This window comes from Emydura macquarii, unplaced genomic scaffold, assembly GCF_026122565.2.
Source record: "Emydura macquarii macquarii isolate MOO-44397 ecotype Brisbane River unplaced genomic scaffold, CSIRO-AGI_Emac_v2 contig_71, whole genome shotgun sequence".
Classification (NCBI taxonomy): Eukaryota; Metazoa; Chordata; order Testudines; family Chelidae; genus Emydura; species Emydura macquarii.
Genome location: NW_027130208.1, coordinates 3,868,021 through 3,886,467, shown reverse-complemented (window position 1 = coordinate 3,886,467; position 18,447 = coordinate 3,868,021). Strand labels below are relative to the sequence as shown.

The 18,447-nt window shown below is 41.0% G+C and overlaps 1 protein-coding gene across 4 annotated transcripts; it reads right to left on the bottom strand.

Moving 5' to 3' along the window:
• Window positions 1-2,319: 2,319 nt before the first annotated feature.
• On the bottom strand, window positions 2,320-16,365 carry CEP15 (centrosomal protein 15). 4 transcript variants are annotated; one of them, XM_067540130.1, is made up of 5 exons: window positions 16,219-16,365; window positions 13,739-13,823; window positions 12,149-12,272; window positions 6,488-6,562; window positions 2,320-3,590 (listed from the first exon to the last, which is right to left on the bottom strand). In XM_067540130.1, the coding sequence occupies exons 2-5, from the start codon at window positions 13,789-13,791 to the stop codon at window positions 3,483-3,485; spliced, it is 360 nt and encodes a 119-aa protein (XP_067396231.1). In that variant the 5' UTR covers window positions 13,792-13,823; window positions 16,219-16,365; the 3' UTR covers window positions 2,320-3,482. The 4 variants fall into 4 exon arrangements, with proteins under 4 accessions (XP_067396231.1, XP_067396217.1, XP_067396211.1 ...); XM_067540116.1 differs by lacking the exons at window positions 2,320-3,590; window positions 6,488-6,562 and adding an exon at window positions 10,812-11,341 and having other exon boundaries at window positions 16,172-16,365; XM_067540110.1 differs by lacking the exons at window positions 2,320-3,590; window positions 6,488-6,562 and adding an exon at window positions 10,812-11,341.
• Window positions 16,366-18,447: the final 2,082 nt, after the last annotated feature.

The following is an 18,447-nucleotide window of genomic DNA, read 5'->3' as shown; positions in this document are numbered from 1 at the left end:
TTAAAATATCTGGAGCTGTTAACTACATAAATCATACATCCTAAGTCTGGGAATGTGATTCTTTCCCTGAATCAACATTTCACAATTTCACTGTATGTTTAGTTGTCATTTTCAGATGGACTGAAACAGAAATAAATTTCACCGAGGTTGAATATTTTATTATTTTCAAATTTCAGAGGGAAATTTTCAAAAGCACAAATAGAATTGAGGAACCTAACTCCCATTATCTTTCCTAGGGAGTTTCTAAGGGGGCCTCTGAGGGTATGTCTACACAGCAAAGGAAGACCTGCAGGTGGCCCACGCTAGGTGATCTGGGCTCAGGCTGCAGAGCTGTTTCGCTGTGTAGACTTCCGGGAACCCTCCCACCTCACAGCCTCCTAGATCTTGGGCTCCACCTGGAGCCCAGATGTCTACACAGCAGAGAAACAACCCCACAGTCTGAACCCCATGAGCCTGAGTCGGCTGACACAGACGAGCTGGGGGTGTCTTGTTGTGTAGACATACCCTGAGAATTCCTACAAGCTCAGGCCTTGTAGGCAAGAAAAGCGGGGGAAATGCTTACTTTATGAATCCCGCTGAGGCGTGAGCTTGCTGAACAGGTTGGTGGCATCAGGACTTAAGGTGGATTTACACATGTTCACCAGCAGAAACTTCAGCAACTATGGAATTTAGGCACCTACTCGTTTAAAAGATCTAAATTTTTGAGTTGGGCACATGCAATTAGTCACCTAAATCTCTTTGTGGATGTAGCACTGGAAGTCTGTGGCAAGGCAGGGAACTGAATCCAGATCTCTTGCTAGTGAACTAACCCCAGACTCTTCCTTCCTTTTTGGGAACCTAACTTCCTTTGTGCCTTTCAAAAATCTCCCCTTTGATGTATAAAAATTGTTCCTTTTCCATCACTTCTGCATCCAGTTGGATTTACAATTTCAGAGCTGCAGAACTAAAAATCTGTGCACACTGGTAATATTTTGTTCTATAAGGTTACAATGGGGTTCTCAACCATACAGTTGATTTAACAATTTGTTTTTGTGACAGAAAAACGAGTAGGTACAAAATTGCAACAGTCTTTATGCCAGTTTTTTTTTAAAGCTTTCTGCATGTAAGATGAAAGCCTAATTTGATATTTTTGTAGTTATATAACAGTTCTAATATTTTGTGACATTTTGTATTGTGACACTATAGATGGAATTGTCATCGGACTGACACCCTTTACTGTTTATTCCTTAATTACAACTGTTAACAACACTGCAGAGAAGCGTGCTAATCTGCCATCACATATTATGAAAACAACGTTATTGTTACAAACACCAACACCCACTCAACAGGATATTTGTAACATGGCAGTTTCTGTAAAAACTTATCAGTTTAATGGACACTTCAATAGAAAAAGTTTCATATGAACTTTGAACATTTCCTTGGAAAATGTAAAATCATTTTAAAGTGCAGCTGAAAGGACTTTTTTTTTTTTTTTTTTGGTGTGTGTGAAATCTTTGAATGATTTAAATTCAGCAAACTAAGGGCCTGATCTAACAGAAAATAGTTTCTGCAGGTGTTGGCCCTTGCAAACTGTGAAGACTTATTGCGGTCTCCAGCTGAGGTTGCTCCCTATTTTGAGGGGCAATGAATTCCTTACTAGCAACCAGTCAGCACTGGATAATTAAATCTTATTTGCATGTAATGCTCTCCAGGTGTACAATTCGGAGGGTGTGTCTTCCTTATGGAGTAGTGTAAAGAGGCTGTGATCAGGCTTGCTTGGGCTATGACACTTATATAGCAGCTAGCCGGGGAGCAGAAGAAAGATGCTGTTAGATTACCCACCCATAACACAAAAATCAGATATAGAGATAAGGTTACCCCTGACCCTCAAACACACACTTAACAGGAGGTGGGGGAAAGACACACTCCTAACAACCAATAAGGGGGTGGGGGCTCATCATTCTTAATGGTCCCTGGTAATTAATTTGATGAGTCTGTAGATGATTGGAGTAGTCTGCACACCCACATTTCATATAACCATGTATATGCATTCTTCTTGCCCTAGGGAAGTAACAGCCACCTTTATTGAAACTGGTTGCTACTGATCTTCTTGGCTCCAATCCCCATTCTGGAGAGGGAAAAAAACCCTAAAGTTCACCATGCATCCTTGCTACGGAAGAGTGAAAAAGCACAAAGATCTCTGCGTCATTTACTTGGAAGGATTTCTCACTGAATTGGGCCTTTCAACATATGCAAACACTAGAAAGCAATGGAAGGTGGCTCCTAGACACACTAGTTTACCAAGGAGTTGGCCTTAGACTGTAAACTATTTGGGGTAGGGAATGTCTTTTTGTTCTGTGTTTGTACAGCATCTAGCACAATGGGGTCCTGGTCCATGACAAAGGCTCCTGGGCACTTAGAGGATACAAATAATTAACAATTAACAAGGAAATAAAACACTGACTGGCCTTCTATGTTTGTAATGAGAGGCTGAGGACCTGTCTTCGATCGAGACAGAAGTAAACGCCTCACCTCCTCAATCCAGTAATCTGTGATCTTTGGGATTGTCACTTGGGGTGTCTTTCTGTCTGGTTCTTTCTCACCTCCCATGGCTTAATCCATAAATTATGTCTGTTGCTTATATTAAAGTGAAAGTGACACAAAGCAATGGCTTAAAACTACAAAAGGAAACATGACAAAAATATAATACTAATGTTTGTTACTTCAATGTCTGTAAAATGAACTTCATGGTGGATTCAACCCAGATTCACATTGGCTTCTGCTTTTACAAACCAGGCACAGAAACTCATGTGGAAAGTCAGCCAGGGGAAGAGGATGCTGCAGTGGTTAGTGGAACAGAAGTTGCAATTTATAGGGGAGACCAACACAGCTCCAAAAAATCAGTGTCACTGGCATAATCAGGAAAAGCCGGGGATATTCAAACTGAATCTGTGTCCTCTGCAGACTTTACCACTGAGCTCCTACAGAAGATCCCAGCCATTAATTAAAGCTTCCCCCTCAACCTGCTGTAAATTGCCTGCCCTCCCCAGAGGTAAATTCTCCCCGTGGCCAAGCAGGTTAAAGAAAATAAAGGCAGAGTCACATACATCACATGTAAAAATGTAAAAGTGAAGGATTATACATAACCTATAACTCTTCTCATTTTAAAGAGGAAATTGTACTGGTGGGCTTCCATATACCAGTGTCACTAACTTCTAATCTTAAAGTCATTTTCAAGAGGAATTGTCCCTCCCACCATAAGAAACGTTATTCTGAGCCTACTCAAACTGACAGACTACAGTTCAGCTGAATTCTTCCACACAGATACAACTGGAAAAAACCCATAAAACATGATTCCTTTTCATTTACATAATTTAAATCACAATTTAATGGCCTGATACTTTGTCATCTGGATAGGATTATTTTGTCCATTTAAATCAAAAGGTAGTCTCTGTTTTGTTTCCTCTTTATCTTTGTGCAGCTCCTTGTGGGTGACTTACGCTCTACTTTGTGTATTTCTTTTTCTTAAAACCAACAGGTGTTTCTGCTCTTCCTAAAAGAAACTGCTCCCATTTAGGAATAGATTCTTCTACTGATGCCCAATAGAGAGTCTAAGAAAGATATGACACAACAATAAGCAATTTAACTTTGCTTCACAATTCAATCTATTTACCAATTTATCATAAAACAATACACACATACGTGTTATTAAAGGTTGCCTTTTGTGTGAAGCAATTCAGAAAAGACTATGCTATTTGGATACCAAATTTTCAATCCCTCACTACACAATATAACAGAGGTTGGTAGGATTTAATTTTCTAATCTAGAGTAAATTATGCAGTGACTGAATGTGCCCTCTTGTGGTGGATAATATATTAGAACGGGAACGCATCATAAAGGTACTATTCATAATCACAGAATGTAGTCATGTTTCTGCAAACCATGAACATTATCGTCGTCGATCCTGCATATTAATATTATAATCCTAATTTAGCAGGATTTTATTTGAGATAAAAATGTGGTGTTTAATGCTATAAACAAACAAGTAGTGCATTAATTTGAGAAGGTCTGCTAAAAAATATTTGTGAGCTAATTTTGTAATGAATAAAATCCATGATAATGTAACTGATACTAGTATGTGGCTCAAGAAAGAAAACAAGCAAACCAGTTATGTTGTGGCCTAAGAAACAGAGTGGTAGCCAGAAGTTCCTGATTTCTAACCACAGCTCTGACATGCACTTGTTCCAGGGTCTTGGGTAAGAGGTTTAACTTCTGTGCCTCAGTTTTTCCAACTGAAGAACAGATATATTCACCATTTTCACAGCAGTATCCTGAGCATATATTTGTTAATGTTTGTAGATGAAATCATTCTAACTGCTAAATATAATTAATACTACAGGCCACAAAAATTCTTCAGTTAAGAGTTCGACACAGATCCAGATTTAGAAAATAATGTGCTTATCTTTAAGCACACACCAAAATACTTTGTTCAGTAGGGGTCCATATATTTATTTGGAAATTGCTTTTTAGCAAAACTGTTGTATGGCTCCCTTTTACATATATATTTAGGCTTTTTAAAAAAGAAAATCCATTTTTATTTACCTTAGGTCAATCCATATTTTAATGCACACACGTGATGTATAATAATCACTCCTTTGGAAGTGCTGGACTATTGGGTAACTATTTTGATTCATATGCAATGCCTCATAGTGACTGAACCAGTACTGGGAATGTCAAAACTCTCTAGAATGTGGGACTTCAGGCCTAATACAGACAGATGCTGATAAAACAGAGCTGAGATAGTACCTTCCATGCATAGGTGACCCCATGGAGTGGTGGAAAGATATTGCTATCACATTTCCACATCCTGCAAGCCTGGTTTTATCTTTCTAATAAGCCCTATCTAGTAGCACTTCCTCTGAACAGCTCTTCAAACAATACATCCAGGCTACTTCCACTGTTCTTGATATTTAACTGCTCACAATTGTTTTAATTATTAAGGACTAAAATTGTATTTGCTGCACTCAACCAGGCATTCATGACTAAGGTTAAGATTCTGTCACAGGTATTTTTTAGTAACAGTCAGGGACAGGGACTGTTACTAAAAATACCCTGGGGAAAACAGCTGCCAGGACTTGTAGCTGTTCCAGCAGGCTGACCAGCCAATCAGCTATTCAAGGCTGAGGCCCCACCAATCAGATGTTTGGGGCAGCCAATTAGCTGTTCAGGGAGACCCCAGGGCTGACAGCTGCTCCAGCCCTGCCTCACAAGTCACTGAGGTCCCAGAAAGTCATAGAATCCATGACCTCCATGACCAAATCATATCCTTATTGATGACTTACATAATAAGTATATCTCAGGGATAAATTTAGGCCCAGTTCTGCAAATTCTTAACTTAGAACACGCATAGTCCTACTGAACTCCACAGAACTACTCATGTCTGTAACTGTTTGCAGGATCAGTCCCTTAATCTTGCAGACTCGGCGTAAATAGCTTAGTTCCATTTCTTCACTTCTAAGTAGTTTGTTAGCTAGCAGCATGTTGCAACATAAAATATATTTTTAACGTTAATGATATTTAATATTTCATTACTATAATCAACTCATTTTAAACACCTTCATTTCCTGAGTATACATTATCTACATTTATATTTTGAGTCTGATTTTTATTTCGATATATGAGGGGAGGATGAGTCATATTTAGTGCCGAACAAATCCAAGAGTTAACGCATCACATCCCTATTTATTTTAAAGTGATACTGTCATTAAAAAAGCATGCTGTCACATCCGTCACTGTAATAGGAAATTTTAAATTATGGTTTAATAAAACTTTTTTCTTCTACTAAAAAGACATAGGACTTCAGGATATTAAATGATGGCACACACTATAATCAGGGCCTGTGTATTTTACGATGGCAGAGTTCACCCTTTGCTGCAGACTTGTGTTCCATCCAGAAAGCTCATTTTAATTTTTAAAAAATTATGCTTCTCACCATTTTGTGGTTGGAAATAAAAATCTTAAAAATGTGAACCAACTATGACTGCTACAATATCTTCCCAAGTTCCCAACCACTTTTATACAATAGTTCTGACAGGAGTGAACGTCCCCATTCATCTTACTGGGCTGTTGACACTGAAATCTAAAGATGTTCTATCTGTGGTGTACTGAAAAAGTAAGGACAATGTAAAATAAGTTGAATTTAGTATTAGAATAAACATCACAGAGGTTGCTGTGATTCTTGAATTATTCATTTTTGTATTTAATTAAATAAAAACCTCCATAGTCAAAAAAACACCTAACGCTGCTAGAGAATTTCTACCAGGCTACTGCAGAATCTATGGAGACTTTACCCTAAAATTTAGGTTCAGCTTACTGCACAGTACACAAGTCCTTTGCTATTCCAGTCAATTTCAAAATCAATTATTTTACTTTAAAAATATGCTTCTGGAAAACAGGGAACTATGTTGTACACAACAAGTGAAAGGATGGAGTTTATTTTAGGACTTACTTCAAGCTTAACAATATCAGGATGTGGCTGTAGATGTACTCTTGCTCGCAGTTGCTTTTCTGCTACTTCTATATCCTGTTTAAAATAATGGTTTGATATGTTACAGGTGACATTAACAGGCAATATGTATTTAATTACCTTTTAAGTGAACTTATTTCTCCAAAAAAAATCACTGGACTTATATCCCTGGAAATTGAAATCTTCTGTTTAGCCATCAATCCTGCAATCTCTTACTTTTGACAATAACACTAATATACTGGAGGCTTTGCAGGAGACTGCTGAACTTTCTTGCATTTCCTGGCTGTAAGAATTGTGTTCCTTGCCAGAAGTTTTCTTATAGACAGCACCTACTGCATATTTAATCTCTCCATACACAAGGGTAATTTATAGATAAACTATGTTCCTCATGACAAAGAAAAAAAGGAAAATGGTTTTCATTGGGCTGTGTACATGAACTGAAGCATATTCAATCTACTGTAGCTATAAAGTAACTAAGCAAATTGTGTTCAAGATCTTGTCTTCCCCAAGACAAAGATGACTTGCTAATATGCATGCATAACATGTGCACAAAAATGTAGCGATGCAGCAAGCTGTTCACCAGCCAGTCAAACTCGGATGAGAACACACCTCTTAGCTTTTTTTTTCATATAAAATCTGCACATGGGCTTCTACTTGCCCAGTAGGCATGTGTTGGGTTCACAGAGGCCTAGATTGAATTTGCAAAGACTCTTTTAATCTGTAACCCTTTCCTGTGGGCTTAGTTCCATACCCAGGCACTGAAGAGATTGAGTGCAGGGCTTTGGGCAGATGAAGAGATGGAAAGAGGCATGGGAGATGGGTGTGAAGGAGCCAAAGCAGAATGGGGAGGGGGGCGGGGAGGAAAGCATAGCAGATGGCAGAGTTTGGAGCAGAAAGCGGGTGTGAAGAGTACGACATAAAAAATAAATGAGTGAGGAAACTCCCCAAAGGGACTTCCCAAAGATACACCACCACTGCTGCTCAGAAGAACAGTGGGATTCTGGAGGAGCAGGTCTACAGAAGAACTCAAACACAATTGCTCATATCAAGTAGTAGCCAATTGAAATATTTACATACATGCTACTCAACTGAGGAAGGGTTGCAGAATCTGGCTGAAATTTAGTGTAGAGCATGCTTAAAAAAAACCTAATAGTTCTTAACTGAAAGTCCTTAGATAAAAATCAGTAAGTTACAATGGTCATCTTTATTTAAAATGAATGAGTGTGTATTAACATTTGGACTGGTTTTATAGCATATTTATAGTGATTTTACGGTTTGCAGATAGAAAAGAATAAGATTGATTAAATCATCAAAGCTATTTTTGTTGGTCTTTCTACAGTTTTATCAGTGAACCTAGTGTTAGTTTGAGGTCCTCTGTGGAAGGATGGTATAAGGTGCTATCCTATTTAAATCCTGGGATTGACAGGTGGATCACTTCACAGTAATGGAAGGCTGCCCTCTCGCATGAAGGAGGGGCCATGGGACCATAACTAAGTAAGTACAATGGACAAAAAACAAACAAACGGGAATAGGGGTGTAGATCAGAGGCTCAAAATGGGGGAATGACAAAGGGACATTGAATAGGCTTAACAACACTGCAGAGTCAAGTTCTCTATATATGCTCACAGAGCAGGTATAACATTAATAGCACCATGCACACCCCCCCACACTTCATGAATATTCCTTTGCCATGGCCTGGAGGAATTACCTCTCATGGCAAAAAGGTGGATTAGTCTCTGTTCAGTCCTATCGATTTTGTTTTTATGCAGCTCATCATCACCACATTCCCCTTACAGAATCTTCCTCCCCCTATGACTATGACTTCTTCTTACAGGTCCACAGGAGGGGCCAAACAGACTAAGATCACTATTTCTGTGGCTACCTAATTTTGCTACAGGAATGTTTATGATAGTAGGAAATAATTACTTTCAGCCAAGAGAAGACAGCTGTTGTACACCTTTTAGTAGAGAAGGTCACAATGGCATGGCCTAGATATCAGATGTGTCTCTGTGTTGCTCCACTCCAGTACGTATATTTGCAGTCTATTGTCATTGAGAATACTTTTATTTAATGATAGACAGTGAAATAATTTTTCCTGGAAGCTGCAATATGCCTTGGAAAAAAACTGAGGCCACTGAAAGATTAGGGAGCACCTTTGCATGATGATGGTGGTGGCTAGGAGGTGCCTGTTGGGTTTTTTTTGTTTTTTAAAGTCTGGTATTGGAGATTTATCTATTTTAACCCTCTCCAATGTATCTGACGTTAGCAGTGCAAACACCTTTGGAAAGTAACATTCAATCTAGGATACTAAAATATTTAGCACTAGTCATCCCCTAGCACTTTGGATAAAATGGCCAGGATAAGAAGAAAAACTGTTTAAGTCCCTTCCCAGAGGTAAAATGGAGAGCCTGATACATACAACACTTTTATGCGGCCAAATTCAGCTGTCATTTACATTCTCATAATCCTGGAAGAATTCCATTCAAACCAACAGTCACTCCAGACTTAAACCCAGGTGGCCAAGTTAACATTGCAGTAGTATTTCTAAATGTCTAAGCACTTAAGTGAGGTCTTTAATCCAGAGCCTGAATGAACATTCTTAATCCTTCCAGGTTAAAGACACACTGTCAGGTCCATTGAGGCCTACATTTTGAATTTTTAAATACAAGTTTTTACAAAGCCTAACAATATATATATTTTTAAAAGAGCCTTCAATAGAAACATCTGATTTTTAAAAGGAACAAATATTCCACAAACAATGTCTGCAATCCAATCTTTCCAGTATTCTTCTAATGTATGAAACCAGAACGTGAAAATAACTAGCCAAATGTCCATTGACTTACAGTCTATTTTCACTGTGCAAGACAGGTAAAACATACAGACTGGGATTCTACAAATTGTGTTAATAATTTAAGTTTATTAGTAACACAGAAAAGGAAACGTGTATAATAATAAGGATTTTAACCTGACCATGCCTCCTTTAAGTGTGTTAGGGGAAAAAATATTCTAACACAATTGTATAAAAATGCTGAATTAAATGTTGATAACATCTATTTTCTTCACATTTCAATTTTTTCCTCTTATTCAGTAAGGATTATAAAGCAAGCTACATTTGAAGTTTCTAGTTTAAACCATTTTTGAGCTACGTGAGCACAAAATTTCAATAGGCAGAGAGGGAAAGTGTAGGGTTTTTTTTTTTATGCTGACATAAAATTGAATTGATTTTTGCTTAATCTTAGAAAAACAGAAATGCAAATAACATTAACACCTCATCATGTCCGTGTATTTTTGAGTAGGACAAATCAACAACTCCCCACATGGTAACTGTGAAATGTACAGTGCCTGGTATCAGGAACAATATTCTGAAGCTGGCACAAATCTGAACCTTTTTTTCAAGGCCCTAATATATTATTCTGCATGGATCTCTTTCCTGTTTTATTTTGTTATCAGAAAGCATCTGCAGTACTGCATGTCTGTTAAAGCTAGTATAAAATTAATATATCTAGACTTATTTATGCTGCTTTATCCTGCCAGACTATTTGTTTTGATGGTCATACATATGTTTTTATTTATTCTATGAACACTAATGTTTTTGACACTTAAAGAAATCATTTAAAGGATTATGATAGTAGATGGCAGCATAACTACAAGACTACATATTTTTGCTATAGGTTTACGTTAAGATATCAATAACATTTACTATCATAATGAGCTTGTTTCAGCATGCACAAATGTAAGCTGGATTTATTATGCTTGTCACAAATAAGTGCTAATTTGAACCTTGTTTATAAAAACACATATGGAAAAAGAGTTCTTATGGGTGGATTATAATGAGTGAAATTTGCCACACCTGTGCATAGTCTGGGTATTCAGGCTCTAGATGAGTGGAGTGCAAAAGTCTTGGGAAGGCAAAATCTATATAGCAATTGTTTCAGATCAAAGCTAGAACAGAAGTCACACCCACTTCAGAGAGTTTTGGCACCATTGGACCCGCAATCTCTTCCCTATCCTATCCCCAATGTGACCTTCCACACTAGCTTATATAGGACCAGTGTGGCAACCTTGTCTTCAGCACCCTTGACTGGCAACTCTGCCTAAAGCCCCAAGCTGTGCAGCCTCTGTTTGGGACTTAAGCAGGGTGGAGGGCCTTGCATCACCGTTGGGTTTCATTCAAAATGCAGATGTGTCAAGTCTTGCCCCTGCTCTCACAGGATGGTCAGAAATTTTTCCACAAAGATGAATTTTTTCCCTCTTTAAAATGAAAGTCCTTCTCCCAGTGGACACAGAAGGATATTATGGCTGTACATGTCATACAAATATAAATTTATTTTGTATAGCATCTTTCATATACATGATATTCCAAAACGTTTACCATATTAGATAGAATAATTAAATAATAAGCAACAACAAAGAGGGAGGGCATGTGTACCAAGGAAATAACTTACTTTTAAATGCTGTTCTATGAAGATATGCTTAGTAACAGATCTTCACTTTACAAAGTGCTATTGTGTTAGAGGTCCAAGTAAGACCTCTTTAGGTTCAAATTTTAAGCTCTTGGTTCCAGCAGGGGATATCATATGTCAGTCCCTGCAATTGAACTATGAGCCTCTTATTGACCTAATTACCAGTTCCCTTTGAGGAAGAAGCCGAGATAAAATGCAGAATTGAAAAGTATACAGGAAGGTTACAGAACTCCCAACTCTGAAAAGTGCAGAGTGGGTGATCTGTCATACCATGTTCCAGTAAAAAGCAATTAAAGGAAAGTCGTTTTCCCTTCTTCCAAGACAGAGGTGACAGATCCCCACCCACGGAGACTAAAATGCTCAAGGGATGTCTCTGTAAAACAAAGATACAATGTCACTAAACAAGACACTGCAACAACCAATAGAAAAACAGGGTGACCATACCTTGAACAATAACCATAAATACATGTGTGCTGGACAAAGGTGCTTTTAATAGGTTTCGTACTCTTTTATTCCCCCTCCCCCCTTTTTTTTTAAAAGGAGGAAATGAGAAGATCTCTTTTGAAACAACCAGAAAATAATATCAGAGACATCTTAAAAATAAAAAGCTGCTAACTGGAAGAAGGTTCTGTTCTATCAATCAAATTTTAACTCTGGACTGAAGACTGAATCTAAGCAACAGTATTTAATTAATACACGGAGAAATGTGGATTTGGTGGACAAATCTCCTGGATGGATACAAAACAAAGGTATGGCAGAGGAGAAGACTGCTTTCATTTCAAATGGGGTTTGACATGGTCTTAGAATTGTAAGTCCTCTTGAAATGAAAGACTCAGTAATCAGCCATTTAGAGATAGTTTACTTGGGATAGGCTGACACAGCAATAAAACACCATGTCAACCTACTCGGTCTCACAGGGCTCAGGCTGCAGGGCTATAAAATTGTAGTGTAGATGTTTGGGCTTGGTCTGGAGCCCAGACTCTGAGACCCCATTAGGACCCCCACGCTCTCATGAGAAAAGCAAATGATGTCCCAATTTAATATATTTTGCACAGGCATCAAAATCAGGACCCCAATACTATAAAATTAATCTGAAAAATTAAGACAAATGTTTTTAATCCTCTCATCTACGTAACACTGGCATTTTACAGTGGGCCACCTGATAGTCACAGAAACTTACATTTAAAAGTGCTGCATTTCTTTTAGAAGCTGCATCAGCTGCTTGTGTTTGCCATGTCTTTTCAGTCTTTTTGTCTCCTAGATGATTCTCCATCTGCTGTAGCAATACCAATCTCTGAGACAGTCTATGAAGGAAAATGTTTTAATAAGTGGGCAGAACATTTTGCACAGTAGCTAGAAAATAATAACCTTTTACCTTAATCAATTCTTTTTAAATTATGGGCCTAATTATGCCTGTTTCAGTGTGGGTGTGCTGAGGGAGGAAGAAAGTACAGGCAGACCCTTCCCGCTGTGCTCCCATGCAGTGAGGCAGACATAATGCTGTAACCAGCAGTCCTCATACATGAAAGGGGGCTCATGAGCACTGAATATCTCAGATGAGGTGTGGTAGGATGTGCTGGGGTAGTATAGTCATGGCACCACCCCTGCAAGTGCTCAGAAGCCAGCACTAGGAGGAGAATGAGTAATATATTTTCTGAAAGAAATGTAGCAAGGGTCAAAGAACTCCTGGCAGAGTCTCCAGAGACAATTATGCCTCTTGCCCTATGCAGTCATATTTCCTCCTGCCATCTCCACTCAGGTGGTACTTGTGAGCCATCCTTACACGAGCCTTAGATTCTCAGGCGTCTCATTTTAAATGAATTTATAAAACTCAACCCTACCCACAAGTGCTAATCTAGATAGACGCTGTTGTCACATACAAATTAGTAAATGACGGATGTGGTAAAGATGCACATAATCATAGCATTTTCTCTGTATTGCAGTCAGAGTACCCCATCATTCTGCAAACAGCTGAATGGAATTCACTCAATGTAGTAGCATTTATTTACACTGGATGTGAATGTGACCCAAGATTTTAAGAACAATTATTCCGGAAGATAAATATAAAGGAGCTAATAAAACAATATACATTCTTTCATGCAAGATGTCTATAAAAAGACAGGTACTAGAGATCAGAATTTTATAATCGACTTGTAAATGGACGTTATTTATATCACTATAGTCTTTATGTAGATAAAAGCATATTTTCCCAAACAACATTTAATTTTTCATAGCTCTCACGCCTTGAGAGCTTGTCCCTAAACAAATCTAATAATAGGATGGATTACTTTTACTGACTAGTTATCAGAGTGTAGGCAAACTTTTCTGACTCGTTTTAGTAAGATACTTGCTTTACAAGCTGAGTTTACAGTGAACTGAAGATGCACTTATATTTTAAAAGTAAATGTAAAGAAAATACTAAATTGAATTGAAACCACAAGTTTAGTTTTGGGGGACAGAACCCAATTACATTACTTCATTTGGAATTTAGCCAGCATATTGAAGTTAAACGTTAAGACCTCAGTTCTGCCACTCACCTGGAAGACAACCACCTTGGCAGCACAGATTCCCCCTTGTGGCAAGCTGGGATACTGACTCAATAGTTTTCAAACGAAGAGTGCCCCCAATCAAAATGCAACCTTTTGTTACAGGACCAAAACGTTCTGCAGAGATCTCCCATCCACATATTCACCAGTCAGTTCGAGAGATTTGGGAAGATCATAGCACAAGTTGCTACAACAAAGGCCACAATTCTGAAACTGGTACTTACATCTCCTCATGTCTTCTAGCAAGCTGAACTTCTTTTGCTAAGTAGGATGCCATCGTTGATTATTTAACTAACTGCCAACTTTACACTATTAAAGAAAACAAAATTTAATTAAAATTGCTCCTCCAAAGATATACATGAATACTTATCTTTGAAGTACTGTATTTTAGAATGTTGCATATTAGACAGATCCAGTTACATGCCGGGCACATACCTAGCTGACTAAGCTACTTTTTAAAAAAAAGTGAAATCAGAGTTCTGTACAAAAAACACTATATAGATAATAATACCACTGGATACTTTACTTGTTCAAAACGCTGTTTATACACATTACTAACTAATGCTCACAACATCTCTCAAATCTCATTAAGCCCATTTTATGTACTGAAGAACGGAGGCACAAAAGCTTGATTTTCAGCTATGCAAACTGAATGTGTATTTACATGCCTCTTCTATTGTAAAATGCACATTTAAACTGTGCATATATGACCATTTACATTAGTATTTTTCTCATGGGTTGTTTAGAGATCCTGGAAAAAAAGACGAGTCCACATTTAAACATATAGTTAATTTAAAACAAACAACTGAATTATAGTAATTCATCCACAATGTATAAGAAAACATTCTTATATAAATGTTATCTGTTATCTAAAAATACTGTAAAACAGAGAATGAAGAATTACACAAATGGAGGCAGCTAAATTTTATTGTGGGGGTTATGAAATATCAAAAACCTGTCAATGTCCATACTGTCTGCTTTGCATGGAGACTAAAGACCCTACAACATTTTTTCCCCCACAGAGTAAGGTTTTACCCTACTCTGTGGTCAGTTGTTTAACAAGCTCCATCTCAGTGCAGTCTGCATTACTCTAAAGTGCTTTGGGATCCTACAGGATGAAAGTCAAAGTCACACATAAAATGATGAAATCAACTGTGCTCAGAAGATACTACATGATCTAGGGACATAAAAATATCAAAGGTTTCAACCAGCAAGACCAGGACAACGTCAATCCCACCTCCATGCTCCAAATGTGAATGCATACACACAGAGTATACTCCCAATTATCTGAATAGCATAGGCAATGTAGATTTTTATTGAGATAATCTAGAGACCAAGCAGCACCACTGCCAGGGGCTTGTCCTCTGCCTCACAATCCAGGGCCTGGGGGAGGTCTCTGCTCTATTACCCAGGCCTCTGTATTATTAGACCCACCCCTCATCCCTGAATGTGAGCTGATGAGGAACAAGGAAGGGATTCCGATAACAGGGTTTCGGCTAAACAGATGTCATCCATCCAACAGACACATATATACACAGATACAAAATGGGAAATGACTGCCTAGGAAGGAGTACTGCAGAAAGAGGGCTGGGGGGAGGGGGGGGTCATATTGGACCACAAGCTAAATATGAGTCAACAGTGTGATGCTGTTGCAAAAAAGCCAAACATGATTCTGGGCTGTATTAGCAGGAGTACTGTAAGACAGACACAAGTAGTAATTCTTCTGTCTACTCCGCGCTTAGGCCTCAGCTGGAGTATTGTGTCCAGTTCTGGGCACCACATTTCAGGAAAGATGTGGACAAATTGGAGACGGTCCAGAGAAGAGCAACAAAAACGATTAAAGGTCTAGAAAACACGGCCTATGAGGCAAGACTGAAAGAACTGGGTTTGTTTAGTCTGGGGATGAGCAGACTGAGAGGGGACACGATAACAGCTTTCAAGTACATAAAAGGTTGTTACAAGGAGGAAGAAAGAACTTGTTCTTCTTCACCTCTGAGGGCAGGCCAAGAAGCAATGGGCTTAAACTGCAGCAAGTGAGGTTTAGGTTGGACATTAGAGTCCAGCCGAGGGCAACAAAATTGATGAGGGGGCTGGAGCACAAGACTTATGAGGAGAGGCTGAGGAACTGGGCTTGTTTAGTCTGCAAAAGAGAAATTTGGGAGTGACGGGGGGTTGTTCCCCCCCCCAAACTGCAAGCTTCGAGCCCCCCCCCACACACAGGACCGCACAGGCCCCCCACTATCACGGCAGGGCTACGTGCGTTACAGTGAGATGGCGGCAGTCCCGTTTCCACCGTGGGGGTCGCCAGCGGACCCCCCCGCCCTCCAAGGGGAGGAAAATTCCTGGCCTAATTCGCACAAGCGCCCCCAGGCCCAGCACTAAACATTCGTTAGCGCCGGCGGTGGGACGGGCCGGCCTGAGACTGGCGGCGCTGCCGTGGCCAACGGCGGTAACGCCTCGCGAGCACCCAGTAACGGCCAGCCTGGAAGCGGCCCGGGACTGGCAGGGCGTTGTGGGGGCAGGGGGGGAGTGACCCGCCGAGCGCCTCAGGGCCCAGCGGGCGGGAGCAGGGCCCCGAAGCGCCCCTCGCGCGCTCGCCTCGAGCCGCCTGAGGCGAGGCACCTGACACTTCACCCGCCGTCCCGTGTGGCGCGTACCAGCGCTGCGTGGCGGCGGGGGAGGTACGAGGTTCCGCGGAACGTACCACTTCTCGCGCGGGATCGATGTGCCGCCTACCACGCCCGGAGGAGGGCCATACCACTCAAGCGCTGGCGGAGGGGCGGCAGCCCCGCCCCCTGCAATCAGCGCCCCCCTCCGGCGTCCCTGCCGCCAACCGTCTACACACTCGCCATCACCGTGGAGACGGCAGGACAGGTAGGACTCAGACGCTCCCGGCAATTGGTCCCTTCGCCTCTCTAGGCGGATTCAGGCCGTTGGCTGGATCAGGCACCTCCCCGTCTTGATTGGAGGAGACAGAGGTCGGGAACCAATCACAGCGGAGGTGGGTGTGTCCGATAGGGGCAACCCTCGGCCTCTCCGGGCCTCACGAGTAGCGGGGCAAAGTTCGAGTTCCCAGGGCAGGGGCCGGGCCGTTGGCTCTGCTGCTTTCCCGCCTTCACCGGCCCCATCCGCCGTGTCAGTCAGTCAGTCAGTCCGCCCGCCCGCCCGCCCTGCCCCCTCTCAGTCACTGAGGCCCCCCCCAAGAGACCCCACAGCGGCTTGGGCTGGGCAGTCCCGGGGGCCGCCGCCCGTTCCCGAGGAGGGCTGGCCCGGGCCCCGCCACGGCAGCAGCGTGTTCGCAGTTAGGACCCCGCTGATCCGCAGCAGTGTGGACGCGCGCGCTGGGCGTGAGGGGCCTGGGGCGGTGCGCGGCGGTTCGAGCCGCTCCCCTTCCCCCAGGCGGAGCCCCTGGGCTCCAGGCGTCTGCTGCGGTGCCAGGGGAGCGTGCCAGAGCGGTGTCGTGCGCGCAGCCCGCCGTTGGCAGCTACACACGGTAACGGCCTAGGCAGTTGTGTACTTAGCGGGGGCCGGGCGTCACGGGCCCCTTCCGAGTGTGCACCTGCCCCCCCTTCCCGGGGAGCGCACATCCGCGGGCAGAATGTGGTCCAGGCTGGTGAAGTGGTTTCCAAACTCACCCGGTCCTGAGGCGGACCCAGCTTCCCCAGAATCCACATTCCATTGAAAAAGATACCGTTTAACCCACGTGTCCTTTCATGCGCCTTTTGTTTTATTTCATGGACACGGTAACAGCAGCAAGACCTAATCCAGCGACGGTTGAAAAGCTTATTCCTCGTTCATGACTGTCTGCTAGATGTATAGGCCTTTTTCAGCTGCAAGTGATTTCCACCCTTGGTCTGTACAGTTGAACCAGCCTGTCTTCTCCATCTCTTTGTAGGTGTTCTCTCAAGCCAGTCTTTAAGATGGCTCATCATAAGCCGTTCTTATTGCAGAAGTTTTCTTTCTTATGACTGCTCGGGTCTGTCTCTGTTCTGTTCATTCAAGGAATTAAGTAAGCATTGGTTAATTTGCCCAAGTCTATTACAACATTCTGGAAGAAGAGTAGTTAGCTCTTAGTTCAAACTGTCTTTTCATTATTGTCCCTTGGAATTAGTTGAAGACACTTTTATAATGTATTTGGGAGCGGAAAGGCCCGATCCAGTTCTCATTAAGTCAATGGCAAAACTCTCACTGAATTCACTGAGCTGGATCAGGCCCTACAAAATCCACATCTTTTTCCACTTTCAGCAATACCAGTTCTCCTCCTTAGGTGGCAGCGATCCTTCTTTGTTGTAGTGTGCAATGAATTTCAAAAAGAATGCTGTCACTTTGGTTTAAATAAGGCAACAATGTCTTTTAATAGACTCAGAATAAATATGCCTTTTGTAGAAAGAATGCAAACAGAATTTAACTTAAATCTATGGATGTTGTTCTCTTAAGTTATGCAATGCTTCCATGTAACAAAAGCAGGAACAAGATGGAAATAATAATTTCCTAATTATTACTTTGTAGCTGAGAAAAAATATTTGTCTGTTTATAGCAGATCAGAATTTACTTTCACATTTACCATTTTTCTCTTTTATTTGCTTTAGATTTTTAATATTAAAATGCTCTTTGTGAATGTGTACAACTTAGCCCATATCTAAGCTTGTCAAGAACACAAGCTCTAAATTATGAGGCAGTTTATTGTAATGAGAGAAAACAGAAAGTGTTCTGTTCTCAAACTGTTCTGAATGGGTAGATTCTTGCACCTGCGAAAAACCCCACTGAAATCAAGGAGGTTCCACACATTCACAGGGAGCCACACATGCTTTAATGCCCCAATTCAGCAAGTATCTTAAGCACCTAACTAACTTTAAGCACATGAGTAGTCCCAGTGACTATGCTTACTTAAAATTATGCCTCTGCTTAAGTACCTTTCTATGTCAATACCCAA